The sequence below is a fragment of the Mastigoproctus giganteus genome, chromosome 3 (assembly GCF_048544385.1).
Source record: "Mastigoproctus giganteus isolate SK-2022 chromosome 3, ASM4854438v1, whole genome shotgun sequence".
NCBI classification, from domain to species: Eukaryota; Metazoa; Arthropoda; class Arachnida; order Uropygi; family Thelyphonidae; genus Mastigoproctus; species Mastigoproctus giganteus.
The window spans coordinates 169,187,719-169,209,015 of record NC_143577.1 but is presented as its reverse complement, the minus strand read 5'-3'; the positions used below and the strand labels follow the sequence as shown (position 1 = coordinate 169,209,015).

Here is a 21,297-nt window from a genome sequence, read left to right as displayed (position 1 = left end):
TGGTCCCCAAACCATAATACCAGGTGCTATGATCTTATGCTGATTTCTCCAAATGCAGATAGGCCTATCAGCACGATAGAGTTGTAAATGGGATTCATCAGACTAGGTGACAGATTTCCACGTGTCAGCAGTCCAGTGTTGGTGCTGACATACTCAAGCAAGCCTAGTTTCTTATGTCTCACAGTGAGCAGGGGCATCCATGATGGCTGCCAACTGTTATAGCTTATATATATTTTTTTTTTATGAAAATCCCAAACATAAAAGGTATCGAAACTTATAGTACTAAGTACCGTGCATGGGTTGAAGGAAAAGTATGGAGGATGCCGGAAACTTTGCTCTAGAAACTAAACATGGGTTTCACCACTTCAAGCTTCCAATAAGCAAAAGCTTAAAATCGATAACGAATCTGAGACTGTTTTTCGCAGTTGGAGGTTGAAGTTACTATTAAATACATTGGGGTGGGGAATTCCCCAATCCGATGTTGACAAGATCAGATAAGACAGTCGCATTGTCTTTTTCAGCTTTTTTATAAAAAAGAAAAACTTATTAATAAGGAGTAAAACAAGTCAGATATATCAGCTCAAATGAACAGTTAAAAACCAAAATCGATTTCAGATCAGATTTCATTGGCAGTTTTTCAATTTCAAGATCTTTTTTAGATCTTTTGCTGCTTCATTATATCCTTCGTCTCCTCTCATGTATATCACACCCCTGTCAGCGAATCTGTCCGACAAGAAAGATTTTTTTTTCCCCTTCTAACTCTCTCCCACTGTGATAACAGTCAGTTAGATATGTTTAGATATGTTTACAACATGCCACATTCAATTTCAGTAGAGTGCAGACCAATATGGGCACCTGTCGCTCATGTTGAAGGGACAATTGTTATAGGTTAGGGCATCGCAGGTGCACTTTCTCAATGTGATGTATCTCCAAGTGTGACATGTTATCTCCTCGGCTGGGTGGATTTTTCTTGGAAAAGAAAGGATACGTTGGAATGATATATGGTCCACGTGAAGAGGATTGGGGGTCAGAAAGATGTTTATAATTTATGATGCAAAAAAAAGCTTAGATTTGTCCATCTTGAAACATAAAATATGATGAGTAAATGGCTGGTGCACAGTCCACATGAATATTGGTATGGCTATTCCTACATTGTACCGAGTGCACCACTGTGCTGCATCGCTGCTGTGTTACAAGACAAGACAAGACACACTATGGGTATCAACCACATGTGGCTGTCCCATGTGCGACTCCTGACTGGAGGTTGGACAACTGTTGAGCCAGTCATAGTAGACTCTTGACACTACAGAATGAGTGCATGTAATCATGTTGGTTGTTACAAGCACATCTTGACCCCACAATCATTCCATGTTCAAAGTCGGAAAGACAATCTCTACACTGACCCATTCTTGCTTATGGACACTCAAAACCTGTTTGCCACATGTGCAAACTACAATCTTACGCCTGGCATTCCTGACTTTCAAACTTCACCAGCATCACAGACCAGTCCCTTCTTACACAAGGGAGTGTTGCTAATGCAAAGCCAACTCAGTGTATATTTATAACACAAATGAAATAGACAAATAATGAAACATCAGGTTTTAAAATAGCAATGGTCTCTAAAACAAGATGCACTGAAAAGCATTTGAAAGAATCATTCTTTAACTTGATATCACAGATATCCATTATATTTGAAATATGATTAAAAAAGTATACATTTCATGAATTTTTCAGCCAATTGTTATTTCTCTACTCACAAAAACAGCTTCACTAGTTACTGATAATTTTAAGAAATCATAAAAGTATTCAGACATTACAAGATTTTCTTATAAATTAAAATCAAAAACATACCTTGTTTTTCTTCTTCTGTTAGTTCTACTACACTTTGTTCCTGGTCATGTGACCCAAGGAGAAAGGTTGACTCGGCATTATTTTCTGCAGTATTCTGATTATCTTCTTTATCACTTAGATCATCCTGACCATCAAGAATAACCTCTTCTATATCTAAAACTTTTTCCTGTGAATTCTCAATATTTAAATCAAGTAATTCTCCCTCAGCTGGATGTGTTAATAGTTCATTAATAACAACTTCAGAATCCTGATCACTAGAACTTCTATCTTCATCTCTAAGTTCATTCAGAGTCTTCTGATTATCATAAAATAATTTGGTCTTTTGGTCAGTTTTGTCCTTAATAAAATGATCTTCAATGGGTTTTTCAGTTGCCATCTTAATAGATTCATCACGTAATTCTTCTGTTGATGGAGAACCTTCTTTTACAGCAATATCATTTTGAAATTCGCTAAAACTTTCATGATCCGAAAAATCTTGTTCAGATACAGTGGTACTGCTTTCATGACTAACAGCTTCAAGGTTACCATTTTCATTCTCATTCAAATTAGAAGTATCACGGTCAAATATTTCCTTTTCATTGCTGTTAATATCTTCAAACATGATATTTTCCTGAAAATTGTGTTCAACATTCACATCACTTGATTCAATTCCTTCTTCACTTAAAATATTTTGTTCTACAGTTCTTTCATCATCATTTTTTTTTTGGCTCTGTTTTTTTTCAGCTCCTCCCAATAGTAACCCCAGTAAAATAAAAAACAGGAATATGAACATTTTCTTGCATGAATCTTCCATATTAACTATTGCAAATAAATATATAGATCCTGAAAGAAGAAACAGTTTTAATCCTTTTACTATATTTCTAAATAATTTTGTTTAAAAATAAACAAAAAAAATTATCTTTTAGAAACTACTTCGATTATTTCTAATCATAAAACTGGGGAAGGGAGAGAAGTCATTCACATGGATGTTTACCAAAACACTATTACTATTCAGATAAAATTTATTTCACTGCATGGTGAAATACTTTTACTACCAATCATAAATTTTATCACAGATGAAGACCCCAATGAATAATTTACACACCAGGGAATTAAAAATAATTAATTTATTCATTTATTTATTTTTATGGAAGTACAAATGGTATTGGAACCTATAATACACTACAATTATGGGTAATTATCTATTATTCTCAAACAAGTGTAAGTTACAAGTAAGTCTAACATAAACTAACCAGTGTATATGCTAAATAAATATTCAAATGGTTAGGTTAGAAGCCAGGTCCCTACACACTGGAGATGTACTTAAGTATTCCCAATTCACAAAGAGGGAATCAAAGAGTGACATGAGTAATTAGAGACCTGTTAAACTTCTGTTCCAGGGAAAATTAGCATTAGCATTAGTAGAGGCATTTGATGCAAGAAAGCAAGCTTATGCAGCATCACCCAAAAAAAAAAAAAAAACCTTCCACTTCACCCCTCCATTCGTTCGAAATACCTGTCCAGCTGAGCCTTAAATTTATTTAGGCTATCAACCTCCACAACAAGGGATGGAAGTCTGTTCCACCAACCAACTACCCGCTGGCTAAAGGCAAATTTCCGCACATCCTATCCTACATCTGTCTTTCCTCAATTTGAATTTATGCCCTCTCAGGTGATTATTCTGATCAAGAGGAAGAATCCCATCAGCATTGAGCATGCTCAAACCATTCAAGGCTTTATAAACTATCAGATCACCTCGCCGGTGCGTAGTCTCCAGACACTAATTTGCGAAACTTAAGCCTTTCTTCGTAAGAGCAACCCTTTGTTCCATTCACTAACCTTGTTGCCCTTCTCTGTACTCGTTCCAGCAGCTCTACATCCTTCTTGAAATGAGGCCTCCAAACCTGTATACAGTACTCAAGGTGTGGCCTAACTATTGCCTTATACAAAAGAATAATCACCTCCTTATCCCTGCTAGAAAAATTCCTGTATATCATTGACAATACACCATGAGCTACTCTTGCAGCCCATCTGCACTGCTCAGAGAACTTCATATCTGCCTGCACAATTACCCCCAGGTCCTTTTCATTCTCTACCACTGTCAGTGTAGTACCAAAGAGTTGATACATTGCTCTGGGGTTGCTGTTTAAATTGCCCTTAAGGCATTAAAAAGAGAATAAATTAGTAGTAATAGTAGTGGCACGTGATGCTAGAAAGCAAGTGTATGAGCTTATGCAGCATCAGCCAAAAAAAAATCACACCATTCCCTCCCTGTCCAGTTCCTCCTTAAATTTATTCAACCTATCAACTTCCACAACGACAGATGGAAGTTTGTTCCAGCAACCAACCACCTGCTGGCTAAAGGCAAATTTCCACACATCTATTCTACATCTGTCTTTTCTTAATTTGAATTTATGCCCCTTTAGGTTCGTAATCTGAACAAGTGGAAGGATCCCATCAGAATTCAGCATGCTCAACCCATTCAAGGCCTTATACACCTCAATCAGATCACTGCATGACAGGTGCCTAGTCTCCAGCCACTGCAATTTGCAGAACTTAAGCCTCTCTTGGTAAGAGGATCCCCTCACCAATCTTGTTGCCCTTCTCTGTACATGCTCAAGCAAGTCGACATCCTTCCTAAAATGAGGCCTCCAGACCTGTACACAGTACTCAATCCATGGCCTGACCATTTCCTTATACAGAAGGACAATCACCTCCTTTTCCCTGCTAGCAAATTCCTATATATCATTGACAAAACCCCATGACCTGCCCTGGCAGCCTGTCTGCATTGCTCAGAAAACTTCATATCTGACTGCACAATTACTCTCAGGTCTTTTTCATTTTCTACCACCTTAAGTGTAGTACCACATTGATAATAATTACCAAACTGTATAAAAGTAATGCATTTTCGTAGTAAATTATTATAAATAATTTATCAATAATTTCATAAGTAACTGAGATATTCACAAATAAATTAATAGTATAAAATTATGATGCTCAAATAAATTAAAGAAGATTGGACGAACAACAGAGAAAGACATATCACCAACTTAATAATAAATTATAATGGAAGAATTATCAACAAGAACACAGTTTCATAAGACCTCCAAATAACAAAGCAATTAATGCATTAAGGGCTTATGCCTCAAGCTGTTTTGTCATCATTACATCACTTGGGTACCTACCCACCCACCGAAGAAGGGCCAAATACACCCCAGATGGCACCCTGAAACGGTGCCATCTGGGTGGTGTTATCCACTGAGAATGAGTAACAACAGTCTTCTCCTTCGAGTGAAGTGTTACTTGTTCGAAGTACTGCAATGTCATGGCAACTCGTCGTGAAGGTATTCACAATATGAGATGTAACTTAAACGATGCCGCTATTGCAAATTTGCTAATCTATAATTGGCTGTGTATAAATGATGCAAGTGCACTAAGATATACAAAGCAATTAATTATTAGAAATATAAAAATCCACAGAATGGATTGTTATTCTGTATAATAATGGTATAATAATGTAAATAATGGAATCACTGTAAAAGAAGTAATGAGGGATCATCTAGACAAGGCCACAATTAAACTTAAAACACAGCATGGGTTTGTAAATTGGAAATCTTGTTTGACCAATTTGATTGGTTACTACGATGTGGTCACAAAGGAACTGGATGAAATATAAAGTTTTGATATCATATACAGCACTTGGATTTAAGAAAAATTTTTGATACTGTTGGACATAAAAGATTGCTGTATAAATTGGAGCAATGTGTCATTAAGGGCAAGTTGCTGCTATGGAAGGGCAAGTTGCAGTATGGCTGGGTGGGAGAATACAGAGTTAAAAAACTGACATTGCTCTCTGTGACCTAATGCTATTAGTGGAGATCCCAAGGGTTTGGAGTTGGGTCCATTATTACTATATATTTATCAAAGATATTGATGAAGGCACATCACACTTAATGTCCAAGTTTGCAGATGATACAAAGGTTGGCAGTGACAGTATGATGCTACAGCAACAGGATCTATAAAAGTTGGCATAACCCCAGAGTAATGTACCAACTGTATGGTACTACACTCAGGGTAGTGGAAAGTGAAAAACGACCTGGGGAAGGGAGTGATTGTGCAGCCAGAGATGAAATTCTCTGAGCAATGCAAACAGGCTGCCAGAGTAGCTCTTGGGGATTTGTCAATGGTATACAGGGATTTTCCTAACAGGGATAAGGTGATTATCCCATCGTATAAGGCAATGGTCAGGCCACATCTTGAGTACCACATGCAGGTCTCATTTTAGGAAGGATGTATAGCTGTTGCAACAACTATAGAGAAGGGCAATGAGATTAGTGAGGGGAACAGAGGTACTCTTACCAAGAAAGGTTTCAGTTCTGCAATTGCAGCAACTGTGAGGTGATCTGATTGAGGAGTTTAATGCTTTGAATGGATTTAGCAAGCTCAATGCTGATGCGATTCTTCCTCATGGGAAGAATCTTGGGGATTTGTCAATGGTATACAGGGATTTTCCTAACAGGGATAAGGTGATTATCCCATCGTATAAGGCAATGGTCAGGCCACATCTATTCAGCACACAAATTCAAATTGAGGAAGGTTGATTGCAGAATAGCTGCATGAAGTTTTCCTTTAGTCAGTGGGTGGTTAATTGCTGAAACAAACTGCCATCTTTTGTTGTGGCAGTTGATAGTTTAAATAAATTCAAGGAAGAACCAGACAAACTATTGTAGAGAATGAATATGTGAAATAGATGTGTGCATTTTTTTTTGTTTTTTTTCTGATGATGCTGTATAAGCTTGCTCTCTTGCATCATTCACTGCTAGTGATAAGAAAGCGAAAGATAAACGAAAGATAACTTTTTGAAGCTAAAAGTACATAATACATGTTGAGGTGAGTGTCTAACAAATTACATTAAAAAGCAGCAGCAAATGTTTGGTCATAATTATGAGGACTTCCTTGGACTTGGGGGAGGTGGTCCTTGGAAATCTTGTTTGACCAATTTGATTGGTTACTACTATGTGCTCACAAAGGAACTGGATGAAAAATAAAGTTTTGATATACTTACTTACTAAAATGAGGAAGGGATGGCAAAATGTCTTCCCTTCCTCATTTTAGTAAGTATGTGGATCTGTTAGAATGACAGCAGCAAGTAAATAAGACCTGCAAGGAGAATTAAGGTGTTTAAGGCTTAAAATGGATTCAGTAAACTAAATTCTGATAGCATCCTTACTCTTTCTCAGACAATACCCATAAGGGGGCATAAATTTATATTGAAAAAGTGTTTGCAGGGCAAATGCATGAAAATTTGTTTTCACTCAGAGAGCATAAGTATTAGTAGTGGCATATGATGAAAAACAGAAAGCTTATATCACATCAACAAAAAAAAAAAAAAAAAAAAAAATTCCCACTTCACCTATCCATTCCCACCAACAGTTTCGTCTACTTTCTTCCTTGAATTTATTTTAGCTATCAATTTCCAAACAACACATGGTAGTTTTTTTCCAGCAATCACTCACTGGCAAAAGGCAAACTTCCACTCATCTGTTCTGCAATTCTTCCTCAACTTGAATTTATACATCTCTCATGTGCCTATTCTAAGCATGTGGAAGGAAACCCATCAGTACAGCTTCCTCAAACCATTCACACCTCAATTAGATCAACTTCCAGATGCCTAGTCTCCAGATGCTGCAATTTGCAGAACCAAAGCCTTTCTTGGCAACAGCACCCCTTTGTACCCCTCACCAATCTCGTTGCCCTTCTCTATAGTTGTTCCAGCAGCTCTACATCCTTCCTAAAATGAGGCCTACAGATATGTATGCAGTACTCAAGAGGATAATCACCTTATTCCTGCTAGAAAAATTCCTGTATATCATTGACAAAAGTCCAAGAGCTACCCTGGCAGCCTGTTTGCATTGCTCAGAGAACTTCATCTCTGACTGCACAATCACCCCTTCCCCCAGGTCATTTTTCATTTTCCACTACCCTGAGTGTAGTACCATACAGTTGGTACATTACTCTGGGGTTATTGTTACTCATATGCAGTACTTTACATTTATCAATGTTAAATTCGGTTGCCATTTCTCAGTCCTTCTGCCTAACTTTTATAGATCCTGTTGCTGTAGCATCATACTGTCATTGCCAACCTTTGTATCATCTGCACACTTGGACATTAAGCCTAATATACCTTCATCAATATCACTGTTAAATATAGAAAACAACAATGGGCCCAACACAAAACCCTGGGGGGGGACCCGCTAACATTAGTCCATGAACAGTAATGCCCATTGATTACTACACTCTGTCCTCTCACCCATCCCTTATCCATGGAAGCAACTTTCCCTTAATGCCACACTGCTCTAATTTGTACAGCAGTCTTTTTATGTACAACAGTATCAAAAGCTTTCCTGAAATCTAAGTATATTATATCAAAATTATTTTTTGCATCCACTTCCTTTGTGACCACATCGTATTAGTAGTAGTAATATCCAATTGGTCAGACAAGATTTTCAATTAACAAACCCATGAGGTGTCTAAATTATAACTGTAGTCTTATCTAGATGATCTTGAATTACTCCTTTAACCAGCGACCCTTATATTACTGGAAGAGAAGTTAAACTAACAGGTATGTAATACTCATGCCACCAATTCCCCCTTTGTGAAGTGAGGAATGCCTTCAACATCTCCAGTCCACGTGGACCTCCCTTGGATCCAATAATGCTCTCATAATTATGGCTAAGGGTTTGTTTATCTACTTTGCTGCCTCTCTTAACATAACTGGATAGATCTCATCCAACCCAGATGCCTTTCTTATGTTTAACTTCAATAATTTCTGTTCCACTTTCCTGTCACTTATTACAAAACCATTTATCTCCCTGTTACAGTCAGATAAATGCCTGGCTCCAAACTCCCTCATGTGCAGATGGAAAATAGTTGTTCAGTTTGTCAGCAACCTGAGCAGGATTACCAACAGTCAAACCATCAATATCAAGTGAACTGATCTGATTCATCCTCTTCCTTCTAGTTATTACATAAATAAAAAACAGAGCTATGATGCTCAATGAGTTCTACATTCATATTAATATATAGAAATAGAGAGGAATTTACCTCAATACTTTTATGTAGAATACTTCACCACGATAACCCTCCTGCATTCAATTGGACATAAAATTATTACTCAATGGCTTCCTTCCCTCCCTCAAAGACATATGAATGGTCCAGCGTATGTGCGATCACCAATTCGAAGATCTCCCAACTTGACCACCAACACAACTTCACAGGGGCTCACATCTGGTGAGTATAGGCTTGTCACACCCAGGGCCCTGAGCCGGATATCATCATTCTTCTCTTTCTTGGTGATTCCTTTCTACTTCTGACTCTTGCTCTCTCTCTCTCAGGGTAACTGTGGAATTTTTTTTGGCTGATGCAGCATAAGCCTCAGGCTTCCATGCACCATAGCTGCTAATAATAATAACAACTCTGAGTGCCAGAAGACATTATGTCTAATAATCACAGTGTATAAAAGTTAAAATAATTAAACCAATTTTGAACAACTTCCTTCCTAAAGCAGACCAGGGCTTTTCGATGGTCTGTCTTGGTGGTGACCAAGGTTGCTGACAAACTGAATGACTATTCTGCATCTGCATTCAGATATCAAGGAGGTGGGGGTCAGAAGACCAAGACTTTTTTTTATTTATGTAAACACTAAAAGGAAGAGGATGAATCAGATTAGTCCACTTGATATTCATGGTTTGACTTGATAATCTTGCTCAGGTTGCAGACAAACTGAATGACTAATTTGCATCTGCATTCACACATAAGAGAGGTGGAAGCCAGAAGACCAAGGCATAAAATAATCTCGAATGTTTAAGAAATTCTCACTAACTTACTTCATGTTACTTCTATCTTGTGACCAAGACAGACCATTGAAAAGCTCCCAGTCCGCTTCAGGAAAAAAGTTGTTCAAAATTGGTTTAACTATTTTAATGGTTTTAACTTTTATACATTTTTTTTTTTTTTTATGTAAACCCCAAACACGAGAGGTATTAGAACCTATAGTGCTTAGTACCGTGCTTGGGTTGGAGGTTGAGAAGACGAAAGAAGATATTTGTTGACATTGGACTTGAACTTCTGTAGACTGTAATTTTCAGGAAATACGTATGAAGGAAGGTTGTTCCAGAAAACGGCAGTTGAATGAATAAACGAAGAAGAGGAAAAGTTGGTTTGAAGTTGGACAACAAATGGATGTTTGCTGGTGGCAGCACGTGTTCGGACTGTTTTGAAAGAGAGAGTGGGAATTATAGAAGCCAATTCAGAAGAAACAGTGCCCATGGAAGTATCTGTAGAAGAGGCATGCAGCAGAAACAGTACGTCTATGAGACAGCGAGTGGAGAGACTGTTAGAGATGAATCATTAATTAACCTAACTGCCCTCTTATGAATGGAATCAAGAAGCCTGAGAGAGGTTTTGGGGGCACCACCCCAGATGTGGGAACAATATTCCATGGCAGGGCAGATTTGCGATTTATACAGAGTGAGCATTTGTTTGGAAGAAAAGTAACGCCGAGAGCAAAAGAGAAAACCAAGTTTTTTAGATGCAGAGGAAGCAATATTTCTAATGTGCTTGTGCCAAGAGAGATTAGAAGTCAGGATAATCCCCAAAAGAGATATATCATTTTGCCTAGAAATTGGAGTGTCACTAAAGATAAGCATAGGAGCAGAAGAATCCTTTTTGCGAGATATAAGACAAGACTGAGTTTTAGAAGGGTTGAAATCAACTAGGTTGTCTTTGCCCCACTGGAGAATTACCTGAAGATCGTCATTTAAGGAATTGGTAGCAGATTTTCTAGAAGTTGAAGCTCATTGAGCAGGGCAAGGTTTCTCAAAATGGAAAGTGGAATGCAATGTTCTATCATCGGCAAAACTATGGATAGGATTTCCAGTCAATGGAAGAAGGTCATTAATATACAAGAGGAAAAGGGGGGGGGGGAAGAACTGAACCTTGGGGGACGCCGGCATTAATGGAGAAGTTAGAAGACAGAGAGCCATCTACCATCATCCTCAGTGAGTGATCAGAGAGAAAACTGGATAACCAATTACTAAAAACAGTTGGCAAACCATAAGATGGAAGCTTGTTTAGAAGACTTTCATGCCAAACACGATCGAAAGCCTTGGAGATGTCAAGAGCAACTACTTGTGTTTCACCGAACCTTTCCATTGAATTAGTCCATAAATGGGTAACATACGCCAGAATATCACCAGTGGATCGACACTGACGGAATCCATATTGGCGATCGTCGATCAGACGGAATGTTAGCATTAGCATTAACATTAGTAGAGGCATTTTATGCAAGAAAGCAAGCTTATGCAGCATCAGCCAAAAATAAAATAAAAGGTTTCTAGGTAGTTTAAGAGTTGGCGGTTAATTGATTTCTCCATTACTTTAGAAAGAGTAGAAGTAATTGGCAATGGGATGATAATTGGATGGGAGGGATTTGTCACCCTTTTTAGGAACTGGCTGGATATAAGCAAATTTCCAAGCAGAAGGAAAAACACCTTTGGAATAAGAAAGTGAAAAAAAGGTGGCAAAGAATAGGAGTAAGTTCAGGAGCACAGGTTTTTAGAACAAGTGGAGAAATACCATCAGGACCTGGAGCTATCTTAGCATCAAGATTCATCAAAATCCTTCTGATATCCTTTTGACGAAAGACCACAGGAGGCATTGAATGGAGCGTGTTGGGAATGGTGGGAGGTGTTTTACCAAGATCATTAATACATGAGCTGGAAGAAAAATGGGATGCTAGCAGGTCAGCTTTATCCTTGGCTGAAGTGACCACAAAACCATCTGGTTTGGACAGAGGTGGGAGCAGAGATGGGAAAAGTTGTGGCCAATAGCTTTGGCAAGAGACCAGAATGCTCGGCTACCATAAGGGCAAGAAGCAAGTTTTCTACTCTTAGCCTGTTCAAACTCTAGTTTGGACTGATTAATAACTGCTTTACAATTGTTGCGAGCTTTGGTGTAGGCAGAAAATGAAACTGAAGAATTAGAAACAAGCCAATTACGATATGCAACATTCTTCTCTTGAACAGCCTTAGCACATTTATTGGAAAACCAAGGTTTAGATAAAGGACGAGATTTTAAAGTGGAGTGTGGGATAAAAGATTCCATTCCTGCAAGAATAATTTCACTGACACGATCTGAACAAATGTTGACATCAGAAGTTTTGAAACAGTAATCAGACTAAGGAAAAGAAGAAAAGTCACGCAGGTCATCCCATTTTGCATTCTTGCAATGCCAAACAACATGAGGTTGGGAATAGCCATGAGATAAAGGTTCCATTGGAGAAGAGACAATCACCAAGTTGTGATCTGAAGTGCCTAAAGGACCTCTCACTTCAACCATGTACTTAGAAGGGTTGTTTGTGAGAAAAAGATCAAGCATGTTGGCTGTATGATTAGGATTGTCTGGTATTCTTGTCGGTAAATGAACAATCTGTGCAAGGTCATTAGTCATTGCAAAAGCCTCAGCATCTCAACCAACTGGGTCAGTGTGACTAGAAAACGGGAGCCAGCTGGAGTTGTGAACATTGCAATCACCAAGGAAAATTATCTCACTGTTAGGAAAGTTGGACTAGAGAAAGTCAAGTTGCAAAGAGAGGAAGTCAAAGAGCTCCAAGTGATTAGCGGAGTTGGGAGAATGGTAGAGACAACAGATGAATTTGAGAGAATGAGGTAGAGAGATTTTAAGCCAGAGAAGATCAAAGAGAGGAGATTCCAGATTACCAAGTTTCTGACAGGGAATATCAGAACGGACATATGTACCACCTTTGAGGTAAAAGGAATCATACAGCAAATAATTTGGGCATCTGAGATGAGCAGTAGTTGAATCAACCGATAACTGAGATTCTGTCTGAAAAAGTACATGGGGTTTGCAGACTGCAAGTGGAAATGGACATCATTGAGATTAGAATTGAGACCACGTATATTTGTGAAATGAATTAGGAAGTGCTTGGGAGGTTTAGATCTTTTCGCAGATAAGCTTGCTCTATTAGTTTGACAATTCATGGTGCATTCAATAGTAAGAAAAAGTGGGTGGGATATGCTGTATGAAGTAATGAAATTTTTGGATATGGCGTACACATGGTAAGAATATGCTCAGATCCTTGACGTAACGTGGCCTCAACAATGCTCTCGGCATACACACTACTCGGACTCCCTCCAGTCACTATCTGGCAGAGTAGAGGTAGCAAGATTATACACTAGCTGATCCGGAAGCCTCCTAGAGAGTTACCAATAGGTTCGGGCCAGTGTACTAACTAGCGGCCAGCCTGCAAACACCGTTTTAGAGCTGTACCCTCGAAATGTAAGGAATATTGGATCTCGCCACGATGTTCATCATAACCTCAAAAGTCATTAATCATACTGCATGATGGAAGAGATAGGGAAGGGTTGACCGGAACTTAGCTCTAGAGACTAAACATGGGTTCTACCACTTCAAGCCTCCAATAAGCAAAGTGGTGGTATTGCGCTGGTTGATGAGAGTCATCTACCACCTAGTACTGCCTGGTAACATAGAGAGGTGTCATTCCTCCATGCAGTGTGGGTGCCACACCTCGACCCCTGCTTACGTTGGTTCACACCTGGGTGGTCACCCACCATGTACTTGTGCAGGGAGGTTATACCCAGGATTACTAACAGTCCCACCATCGTGAAGGTGCAAGCAGAGGGTTTGACTGTCACAGACCATCCAGACTTTGCCGAAATTGGGTCCACTTGACTTGAGTGTCACCCCGAATATCAGTTCCATCAGCATTTTAGACTCCCAGGTAGCAAGTACAGCTTGTCTGGCATATCTGAGAGAACATCTGTGACGACCTCAAGGACCAATTGCAATTATTTTAATGATTTTATTTTTAAACAATGTCTTCTGGCACTCAGAGTTGTGTGTTGGTGGTTGGGTTAGAACTTGACTATCAATTGCAGATACGTTGGACCATTCATATGTCTTTGGGAGAAGAACCAATTGAGTAATAATTTTACGTCCAGTTGAATTCGGAAGGATTGTCATGGTGAAGTATTCTACAAAAAAACATCGAGGTAAATTCCTCTCTATTTCTATAGTGTTTACATAAGTAAAGAAGTCTTCCATGTTTTTCTTTTCATCCTTTGCCAAAGATTTCTCTAATCTGCCTTCGCTTGCCTAACCTCCTTTGTGACGATTAGAAACTAGCTTATATCTACCAAAGGTTCTGTGTCGCCTGATAATTTATATGCATACCATGTCTTTTTCTTCTCTGCCACAAGCCTCATCAGTTCATCTGACATTTAAGTCTAAACCTTGAACATTCATTTCTTTATCAGTAAACAAGTGTATTATTCCAACACTTTGTACACAATGATTAATATTTTAATAAATGAGCATCACATTGCAAACCCTTTACTAGTTTCTTATTCACACAGACAATGAATAAGAACAAGGAGTGCATACTTGCCTTTCTTAAACTGCTAATATCCATCATGTCATAAGAGGTCTCTCTAATCTGGTGGATAAAACATCAGCAGTTTGAGAATGTCAAATTTGCACTCCTCCCCACCTTACTCATACATATGATCAATAAACAAACTGGTAAAGGGTTTTTATAAACCTGGTTTGCATAAAGTGTTGGGTTTGATGTATCAATTATTGGAACAGTTTATTTCTTGATAGATATCATCTTGATTCATTTAAAGATAAAATTAAAGCCAAATATGTGTTATGCTCACATAAATTTATATGAAATAAAATAAGGAGGCATGCCTAAAATCATATTCTATATGATTTTACTTTTGACACGCCAAGTGGAATTAGATTCTATACTTTTAGCATGCCACATGAAACCTATTTGCTATATTTTCTTATGAATTGAAACAAATTCAACAAAACAAAAAAAAATGAGAAAAAGAAGTGATTCTATAATCATTTGTTTTTCTCAAGATTTAATGTGATAATTGATATTTTTACTTCAATTAAAGGCTTGGTTTATAACTGGTCGTATCCAGAGTTGCCACTAATTATATCTAACTTGGAGATGGCTGTAGGGAAGGTAAAATAATTTTTTTTAGATTATTTTGTAACAAACGAATTAAATTTTTTAAACATTAATTATTCGATTAAAATTACTGCAAAGGCCATTTTACCATAATTACTTCTCTGTTAGATTTCTAATTTAGAGCTTAGGTTATCTCTGAAAATGAAATAATGTCCCCCCACCTCAATCACTCTATGACCGCAAACATCTTTGAGATCTTGCTGTAAACACGACGACTCCGGCCGAAGCTATAGTGTGTGTACTTCATTAGCTTCTGATGATTAGACCGGGGCCTTCTGCCTTCTTTTATAATATAATTGTTCAAATCCTGATAAATGTTAGAAGGGCTATCACCCACCTTCGAGTTTACAAATATGAATATCGAAACAATTTATGCATCTTATCGGCCAATTGTTCAGGGGTTCAATAATGCTACCATGCCTATTCTTTGGAGGGCATACTTAATAATACTTTTATTTTGTTCCCAGTTTAATTCCAAATTGCTGGGAAGGGCGGGAATAAAAAAATCAGCTTGCAATGCAACAGTAGTGGATATTGCACAAAACGAAATTTGAAATATGCACTTGTACACATTGTAAGCTAAGCAATTTTATAAACATGCTGGCTATAGTGGCTATAATCCCGAAAGTCTACGAGTGCGTGGGCTGTGAATAAAACTTAACATTTTCACACTTTGATGCACATCTGGACTTTTGTATGAAATTAGTTGGTACATTAAAATTGAATAAATATGTAAATCTATTTATAATGCGAAATGAAATATGAACTTACGAAAAATTGCCAAGAAATCAAAACGTTATTATGGCAGTTTATTTACTGATAATCAAAATCATGTTTAAGCTTACACAGTCATCGTCTTTACACTGCGAATAAAACTCGTGTCACTGCAACACAAAACTTATACTACCGCCGCTTGTACTAAGCATCTTCAATACAAAAACACTTGCTCATGATGTTACGTTGATCCAAATAATGCCACGTACCCTCTATAACATACACATTCAAAACGTTGGCTGTTTTTACACTCTAAACGCACCAATGCCAACAGCCAATAATTTGTCGCAACGTTTCTGGTTGATATCCCAGAGATTCAATATTAAACTACACTCAACCAGAGGCCGTGATAACCGCACTAAGACGCAAACCTGAATGAAATGGGATACCGTTATGTAACCTTAGGTAACTTTACCAGACTTCACGGAGTAGTAAGGTAAGTTACTACTCTGTGCCCGACTTCTACTACCCATGGAATGTAGAAAATAATTACTAATCTTCAGAAATGTTTAAAGCTGTGAAATAAATGTAAAAATTATTAAATGTTTTAAAACTGCCAACGAGAAGTTACAAATATTAAATTTACTAACTTCTTGGCAATTGGCGTTAATATACCTTGACTGAAATATGTTTTATTTATCTGTCTCTCTTTTTTTTTTTTTTTTTTGATGCTAATATCAAGCATTAAAAGTCAGAGAGACGTCGCACACTGCTTACGACTGTGTTGCTAATGGACATCATCACAGAGTAGTACTCTGTGGACATCATATACTCTCATGTCATATGACTGAACGAAACAGGGAGTCTTCGCGGGAAATCACACACGTAAACTGATTACATTTTAAGGCAATCGCAGCATACCGACTTTAGAAGTGTGGACATAACAGTGATAACTGTTAGCTGGAAACGGCTAACAGTTATCACAACGGTGAAATAACGACGTCTACAACATTCTCTATACCAATGATTCTCAATATTTCAGATTTAATAATAGTTATCCCGGACCGCCACTTTATTGCGTACTCAGAAACTTAACTAAATTGTTCTTATCCTGTAAATTTTCTCATCCCTCAAGTTTCAACAATAAATTACGAACAATATCAATGAACTCGATGTACCCTACGAATTCACAAGGATTCACAAATAGAAATTTGAAAAATACGGAGACTAGGTAAAAAATATATATACTCTATAAAAATAAATTTGAAGCTGAAAACAAAAATTTAAGTTGTTGGTTATCCGAATTTAGCTCATACAATCCAAATGACTGTAAACCCCAGGGGCTCACATCTGGTGAGTATGGGTTTGGTACACCCAGGGTCCTGAGCTGGATATCATAATAATAATTATTATTATTATTATCATTAGCCAAATGGTGCAAGGAAGCTTGGGGCTTATGCTGCACGGCCAAAAATAAAATTTCCCTATTACCCTAAGAGAGAGAGAGAGAGGTAGAAAGGAATCACCAAGAAAGGGAAGAATGATGATATCCAGCTCAGGACCCTGGGTGTGCCAAGCCCATACTCACCAGATGTGAGCCCCTTGGGGGTAAAATAATAATAATAACATTCTCTTTTCGGTTTGTCTGTTTTTCAGTTCGAAAAAATAAAATAAAATGGTCTTTCTAAAAAAAAAAAAAACTTTTATCCGTGTGAAAAAACCCGACTACGCCAACCAGAATGTGAAAAAGTTCCTCTGCTTTTTAATGTAATGGGGATTAAAACCCAGGCCATTTCCACACGATGTGATTATAAACGCGAGACCACCGATACACTGAAATCAGTGTGCTTTAACAAATGTCCAGGTCCTCGCAATATTCCTAAACGAGATAATCAATTGAAATCGGCTCCCATCTACATCAAGATTCCTAAACGAGATAATCAATTGAAATCGGCTCCCATCTACATCAAGATTCCTAAACGAGATAATCAATTGAAATCGGCTCCCATCTACATCAAGATTCCTAAACGAGATAATCAATATTCCTAAACGAGATAATCAATTGAAATCGGCTCCCATCTACATCAAGATTAAAAATTCAAGATTCCAGGAGGAAACGACGTTGAAATCCTCTCCTCTCCTCCACAGATCGAATTTAGGAACTTTTACCATGGTTGCGGAAATGAATTTAAGCCCAGTGTCGGCCTTAGGCTGAATGTACTCATCGGGCCCGCGCTCTTGTGGCCCCCGTGAGCGGCAGAAAAATTTAAAATTGGACGAAAAAATGAAAAAAAAAAAAAGAATAGATGAAAAAAAGAGATAAAGGAAAAGCAGAAGGATAAAGTTTTTTTTTTTTTAATTGAGTTTAAAAGAATTGAGTTTAAAACGTATTAAATCGCATGAGGCTCCTGTGAAACCTGAAACAATGACATGTTTTTTTTAGATATGTTTGGAAAATTGATTAGCATTTTATCAATGAGTACAAAGGACGCAGAGAATTTTTTCTTATTATTATCTTTTTTTTTTTTTTTTTTTTTTTCAATTCATAATAGGTGAAAAGCGAAGTCTGTATAATTTTTGAACGTCTGGAAATTTTAGCCATTATCTATGGTTAGATATTTCAAGGGATGTGTTAAAATGGATTCATAGGCAAGGTGGGGTATACATTTATGAAAGTTAATCACTTTACTCCGGCACCCGCTATATAACCGAACAACCCTGCTCGTCCCACCGAACGCACTACACATCACTATAAAGTTGTTTAGTAATATTGGTGTTTTTATTTGAATAATTGTGCTCCTTATGTAGGTAAGTAAAATTTACCTTATTTTATTCTCCATTTTATTTACTGAGTTGGAGCCGAAACGCGACACAAAGCCAGTGGCATAACCATGACAGTGTAGCTGCATTGGGAGCGAGCTTGAAAGGGGACCATGAAATTTGGAAGACATTCATTTCTCAAGACAATAAACGAATTTCATCAATAAACAAGATTTTTTTTTTTTTTTAATTAAATGTAATACATTCTTATCAACCCGGCGACTGGTCGCCCGAGAGATGCCACGTATATAGAAATAGTAAATAAAAGATAGTCTTGAAATATTCAGTAAAACCAGTGTCAAATATTAAATATACATCACAATCTGATTTTGTTTTAGTGTTGGTTTGTTTGTGTACGCTGATTGTTGTCAGGGGGTAATATGTTTTATTTTACAATACAAAATTTGTCACATAAAGATTAATTTGAAAAGTACTTTTTTTTTCAAAAATGGTTTTACCAATTTTGACGAAATTTTATATTTAGTCCTTCCTTAAATAGTTGAGTTAACTGAAAATATGAAGACTGCCTTGTATGTAACTGGCGCCGCTGGCGTCCTTATGCTTAACTCAGTAGGGTTGCCATAAGTTTGCCTACCCAATACGGGACATGTGGTGTCCTTGGGAGGTCAACACCCTCCGTGAAGAATATCGAAGAGTCAGAAACAGCTACACCTCCCTTATAAGGCAGCGTAAAAGATCATCTTGGGAACGACTCGTGAACACAACTGGCAATACTGAACCCTGGGGAAGGGGGTGTACCACATCACCACCAACAAGCTCCCCAGAAGCGAAGTTGTCTAATCCACCCTCACACCACAGGGCACTATGACTACATCGTGGGAAAGATCTATGGCCAATATTCTGGGCACACATTTTGGCACAGATACTGTGCCAAAAAGTGTGCGTACTCTGACAGTACGACAGTAAGAAATATGCCGGGCAAACAACACCTTCTTCAATAATGCTGTAGAAGACAAATTTACCACCGATGAACTGCAGCAGGCTCTTATCAAAATGAAGGACAGGAAATGTCCCGGACCAGGCGTCATTGAACCGGAAGTCCTTAAAAATACGGCCCAAATCAACATCCAGTTTCTACTCGACCTCTTCAATAAGTGCTTGTCCCATGAATTTTTCCCAGAATAATGGAAAAGCACCAATGTAAAGCTGATAATAAAAAAATCCGTCTAAACCGCTCCAACAACCAGAGTCATATCGACCCATTGCTCTTTTATCCGTGACCAGTAAACTGTTTGAACGTCTACTCCAAGTACGGCGCCAAGACCATACATAAAAGCCGGGCTCCAGTGGAACTTCCAGTTTGGATTTCGACCAGGGCGTTGCACATTGATATTTGATATTTATTACTTAAAGTGGTTCTAGCCAACCAATGGCAACCCCACTATCAGTTACACATAATTTAGCAGTACTCTTATATACTCCCTCTCCTGTTTGCCCAAGTACAGGGAGGGAAAAAACCTGCCATGACCAAAAAAGATTGATATGAACAAATTTAAAAATAATCAAATTACATAAAAAATAAATATACATATAATTAAATTTCGGACAAAGTCCAAACTTCATTGGAAAGATCTGCATCTGTCCGGGGCGTTGCACAGAAGATGCACTGTAATGGATCATCTCTGCAGTCTCAACTTCTACCTACAAATAGCAATAGATTTCACAGGACCCTGCGACAGACTCTGGTGGACAAGTATTCTTTGCAGACTGAGGCAAGCAAATATTCGATTAAATTTATACAAATGCATCCAAAACTACTTATCAAATAGGAAAATTACAATCTCCTCAAGGTACCGAAGAATCACCAGGTCTATCTACAGAGGTTGCCACCAGGGTTCAGTCCTTGGTCCTTTTCTGTGGAAAATTGTCTTGGATGTTCTTGGACTGGACCTAGGTGCTGTAGCTATACAAGCCTTTGCTGATGATGTCACCATCTCCATTGAGGCTGACAGCAGAGCTTCTCTGGAAGCCAGAGGACACCAGTCACTCCAAATCCTTCAGAACTGGGCAGCCCTACACAAGCTAAGAATCTCACCCCACAAGACACACTCCATTCTCCTGAAGGGATCACTGCAGCCTACTAGAAACTCCATTATCAAACTTCAAGGCCAAACCATCAAGCTAGTTTCCATGTTAAACCTACTGGGAATAGTGCTTGACCCTAAGATCACTTTCTCTCCGCATCTTGCACAACTCCATGCGAAAGTGAGAAACTACACCTCTCATTGCACGGGTGAGTCGTCGTGATTGGGGATTGAATCGACGCACCCTTAAGGTTCTGTACAATTCAATATTCCTTCACTTCATAACGTATGGATCTGGGGTCTGGTTTTGCAGGGCAACTCTTTACAACAACAAACGTAAACAGGGAACCATCCAGCGCACCATTCTTCTTACTATTACAAGGGCATGCTGCACAGTTAGCAACCCAGCCCTTCAGGTTCTTGAGGGCGTCCTTCTGCTTGATCTGGAGGTTATTCGAAGGGGCCTCCACTAGTGTCTATCCAGGGGCATACCAGCAACTATCCTTGGACACTTCGTCAATAACCTGAATGAAATCAGGCAGGAAAAGAAACAAATTGCCATCCTACTACTTCAGACTTGGCAGGACAGATGATCTGCTACCGACAAGGGCCCAATCACCAAGAAATGTATACCTTATGTGAATGCCGTATTTCCAAAGTCTCCAAATTGGTTCTCTCCTGGTCTTTATATCGCCTACCTCATTACCGGACACGGATCAATAAACCACAAACTAACATCCATGGGAATTATTGACAACCCCTACTGTGCATGTGGTGAAATAAAAGATTGGAACCATCTAGTAT

General features: G+C 38.2%; 1 protein-coding gene across 4 annotated transcripts in view; it reads right to left on the bottom strand.

The window, feature by feature from the left end:
- LOC150088403 (protein sel-1 homolog 1-like) overlaps window positions 1–16,262 on the bottom strand; it is a 378,494-nt gene extending 362,232 nt beyond the window's left edge. Inside the window, exons 1-2 of one of the 4 annotated variants that reach the window (XM_090369493.1) lie at window positions 15,686–16,262; window positions 1,852–2,673 (exon numbers count right to left, since the gene is read on the bottom strand). In XM_090369493.1, the coding sequence (XP_090225619.1) occupies window positions 1,852–2,644 (793 nt within the window). In that variant the 5' untranslated portion in view covers window positions 2,645–2,673; window positions 15,686–16,262. The remainder of the gene's footprint in view (window positions 1–1,851; window positions 2,674–15,685) is intronic. The other 3 variants (XM_090369492.1, XM_090369494.1, XM_090369495.1) reach the window with 3 other exon arrangements.
- Between the last annotated feature and the right edge of the window lie 5,035 nt (window positions 16,263–21,297).